Source organism: Sinocyclocheilus rhinocerous, unplaced genomic scaffold (assembly GCF_001515625.1).
Source record: "Sinocyclocheilus rhinocerous isolate Xijiao unplaced genomic scaffold, SAMN03320098_v1.1 scaffold45, whole genome shotgun sequence".
Lineage (NCBI taxonomy): Eukaryota > Metazoa > Chordata > Actinopteri > Cypriniformes > Cyprinidae > Sinocyclocheilus > Sinocyclocheilus rhinocerous.
Window position 1 is genome coordinate 936642 of NW_015632734.1, and position 4486 is coordinate 941127.

General features: G+C 43.0%; 1 protein-coding gene across 3 annotated transcripts in view; it reads right to left on the reverse strand.

Annotated features, from left to right (window-relative positions):
- The window catches only part of LOC107742953 (transcription factor Sp3-like), a 21423-nt gene that overhangs the window by 12396 nt on the left and 4541 nt on the right, over positions 1 to 4486 (reverse strand). For all 3 annotated transcript variants that reach the window (XM_016556041.1, XM_016556040.1, XM_016556039.1), the window contains one exon: positions 1172 to 2179. In XM_016556041.1, the coding sequence (XP_016411527.1) occupies positions 1172 to 2179 (1008 nt within the window). The remainder of the gene's footprint in view (positions 1 to 1171; positions 2180 to 4486) is intronic.

Consider the following 4486-nt stretch of genomic DNA (forward strand, 5'->3'; position numbering starts at 1 on the left):
GTGAGGGGCGTAATATTTCCGTCTCACGCTTGAGGTATTCGGCCAATCACAACGCTCTGGATAGCTGGCCAATCAGAGCACACCTCGCTTTTCAGACCGATTAGTTTTGTAAAAATCGACGCGTTTCAGAAAGGCGGGGCATAGAGGAGAAACAATAATGTACAGTATGTGGAAAATAATGTGTCTTTTTTTACTTTAAACCGCATAAACACATTTCATTACACCAAATACACAAAATAATGTTCTTTTTAGCAGCATCATATGACCCCTTTAAGTCACTGTGTGCCATGTTTGAGCAAAAAGCCATAAAAGATATCACCAAAAATCACACAGTAACCAATCACAAAAGTAATGTTTTCTACAGATTTATGCAAGTTGTGACTTTTTACTTTATTTCTAAATCAGTAACATCAAACATGATAAAGGCTAATCAGTTTTTGTGATGATTCATTGTAAATGGTAAGCCATGCACATGCATATATATGCACATAATAGCAGAATCCCCCAGCTAATGAAGCCATGACACTCCTAACAAACTACCATGACAGTCTCCCATTCTATGCATTAAGCCGCAAATGTCCTGCTAGTCAAATGTGCCTGGTAAATAAAGGTTGTTGTACACTAGGCTGAGAGAGTTAGAGAGATTCTTGCTCTTGAACTAGGTCAGGTGTTGTACAGGGGGATTGAGGACCAATTTATCATATCATTACATAGTTTCTCTGAGAGCTTTAGTTCCAAACATGAGCTCAGATGAGAACTCCCCTGCAGATTGCAGCTTAGTTATAGTTGCTGACAGATATTGTGTTAAATAAATAGTATGCACTTTAAACAGCTACAGTAGGCAACTGCTGACTAATGTTGTATTAACAAAGCATTCTGGACAAGAAACTTGCGGAAGCAGGCGATGCTGAGATTAGTACAGACGAGAAGAGAAAAAAGAAAAGAACTTTGCTTTCTCTTTCCGTAATCCCTCCCGGTCTAGCTTTTACTAATCTGAACAATGTCTGAATTACGAGCACTTCCTTTGTTTATTTGCCTCTTTATGATGAATCACTTGTAAGTCACTTTGGATAAAAGCGTCAGCTAAATGAATAAATCTAATCTAATCTAAATCTAATTCTCAAATCTAAAAATGTAATTTAAAACAATAATCTGATCTATAACCTCATACCTGGAAGGTCTGCCACTGTATCTGTCCTGACGGAGTGACGGTTTGGGCCTGGATGAGGAAGGTTCCTGGGTTGATGAGCTGGACGTTTTGCAGAGACTGCTGGGCCTGAGCAGACACCTGACCGTCAGTGGTCTGGAAGGGCAACTGCTGTAACTGGATCACCTGCTGTCCTCCAGACACCTGCACCGCGCACTGACTGAGGTAGCCCGAGCAGTCACCCTGCTCTCCTGCCGCAGACTGCATCAACACGCCCGTGCCGTCTATCGTGCTGGTGTGCTGCTGTGAGGACGAGGAGGACGCTGAAGACGTGGTAGGCACAAACATGTCTGCGGCTGCACTGGAGTTGAATGTCTGTTGCTGTTCCCCTGCTTTGGCCGAGCCCTCAGAGTGCTCCACGCTCTGATTGGTCATGATCAGCTGTCCGTCAGCTGTGACGCCGGTGGCGATCGGCTGGGCTCCCGAGAGCCCGAGAGAGTCCAGATCCACGCTATTTATGGGCACAAAGGTAATGTTACCAGGCAAGCCCAGAGGCACGTTAGTGACCACCTGACCCTGAGTGCTGAAGGCAGAGCTTCCCAGAGACACCTGCGGGATCTGGTGCACTTGGCCAGACTGGGTCATGAGGTTCTGACTGTTGCTGAGCACGTCTGCGCCCGTGACGCTGATGGTCTGGGTGCCGTCTGGGAGAATATGGATCTGCCCTGCGGCGTCCTGCGCCATCGAGGCCCCCTCGACGGCAGAGGCAGAGTAACCCAGCTGCCCTTCGGCCGTCTGCACCTGAGGGATGACTTGGTATTGGATGTTAGGCACTGCGCCGGCGGACGCGTCGGTCCCTGACGTGAGTAAGATGGGCTGGTTCTGGAGACCCTGAAGGCTCTGGAGAGGAAGAACGTACTGTCCATTGGACGTGACGATACCCGTGCCGTGGAGATGCAGGACACCCGACTCGTCCTTCACCGCCTCCCACCTTTCAGACAACCCGGTTAACTGCACTGAGAGGTCTGCGTTCTAGGGAGGAAACGGGTTCACAAAAGAACAAGATGTTCAAAGTGATGCCACAACAGTGCATGTACACGGGAAGATCCAATAACAATTAACACGTCCTCATCTCTTGCTGTTACTATGGTGACTGATGCAAAACATGGAGCCCATGGACTACGGATAAACCCATCCTGCGTATGAAAATGATTTGAATTTGGTCTGAAATACTAGTGAACATGGGACAATCCAGTTTTCCACTAATATTTGCCTTTTAGCAAACAACAAAATTGCAAAATAACTAATATATATATGGGCCCTACATCTATCTACATGTTTTTCTCCCCTATTAAAAAGATTACTACAGACATTTTCATCAGACTTCTTGAAACAGGAGCTGCAGTACCTCCAGTGCTGTCTGTGTCCTCAGACTGCTGGAACTGAATGCCTGTCTGGCCCACAGCGTTCACCGTCACCGACTGCAGGTTAGGCATCTGTCCGGAGGTCAGGCTGACTGCTGTACCGCCCTGACCCAGAGACAGCGTTTGCACCGGGGCCAGAGTAATCTGCTGAGCTGGAGCCGTCTGGAGCTGAAGGTTCTGGAGGTTCTGAACTCCTTGGACCTGCATGGACAGATTAGTGGAATGTAAAAATAATTAACTATTTTTCATAACATTTTTAAAGCACAGCAGGCTTGTCGTCTTAATTTAATTAAAAAATAGTTACTTTAAAGAGCCTGTCTGCATTCCTGCAATTCATCCACACTGTTAAAGTTCCTCACACGAAAGACGATAACTATTCAGTATTAATTAATAATTGTTCTAATTCTTTGAGAACAAGGAAGTTCATACACTACAACTACAATGATAAAACACAAAGAAAATATATTGTTGGAATCACTCTAAGAACATTTTTTTTCTACCGATGAACGATAAAAACATTGACAGCCAATGAGAATCCAAGCGAGTTTAAAGTACTTGCACATTTCAAGCAGCAGATGACAAAGCTGTTGGTGTGGATGCTAATAAATGTCTCGTTATTGGTGTGGACAGGCCTTAAAGGGGTCATATGATGCGATTTCATTTTTTCCTTTCTCTTTGGAGTGTTACAAGCTCTTGGTGCATAAAGAAGATCTGTAAATTTGCAAAGACTAAAGGCTCAAATCCAAGGAGATATTCTTTATAAAAGTTAAGAGTCAGCCACACCTACCTAAAACGGCTCGTTCGAACACGCCCCCACATATCTACCACACTATGTGGGAAGATTTGCATAACACCGCCCAAATGTTCACGCAAAGAAAGAAGGCATAACTTTTATTTGTTTAACCGTTCTCTGATTATTAGACAGACTTCTATCTGTATTAGACAGAACTGTTAACAACGACAGTAAACAAGAGAGAGAATGTGAGCACTGTGTGCTCAGGCACTGCCGTTCTCAGCGCCGTCAAAATAAAAGTCCCACCTCGAACACATCGGCCAAGCAGAAAAACTTATCGGCCGATGCCGATATTTGAAAAATGCCAAAGATCGGCCGATATATCGGTTGACCACTAGTTAGAATGTCCCTAAAATTCAAGATACGGGGCAAAAATGCCCGTTTGAGTTTTAGTCTCATGTTTATAGTTAAGCAATAACACGAGTGCAAATGTGATACTGATCTTATACAACAGTTCAATAAATAAGTTAATATTGTGTTATTTTAGACACAATGTTGTCCGCTTTGCTCAATTTTGCCAACGAAACTATAAAGACAAAGCAGAACTGTTCGTCTCCGAGCAACACACAGCGGAATTTCATTTCTTAATGCACGTTTTGAACAAATTGTGTGAACCATTTGGCTCGTTAGATTTGGTGTACGGCATCAAAGTACTGTGAGAGTGATTCTAAAGCATGCAGAGTTGTCTGCTCTCTAATCACTCTCAGGGTACTTTTGATGTCGACTTGAAGCGGATCATCGCCATCAGATCAATCGGTATTGATCTGATGGCGATGATCCGCTTCAAGTCGAACAAGCCTAATGATTCAATGGACCATTCATAAAGAACCATTTACTTCACTCCTGAATGAATCAGTCATTTGAACGAATCAAATGAATGAATAAATGACTCGATAACTTAATCATTAAGACATTTACCACCACCTACTGGCAGTTTTAGTTCATTATTTAGAGTCTCATTTCATTAAAGAAATTATTTCATATTTTCATAGTAATAATAATAAAATTAATAAAATAAATTATTAAAGGTATAGTTCACCCACCCAAAAATGACAATTGTGTCATCATTTACTCTATATGTAATAAATTTTACCAAACAAAATATTTCTTGCTGAAGATTCC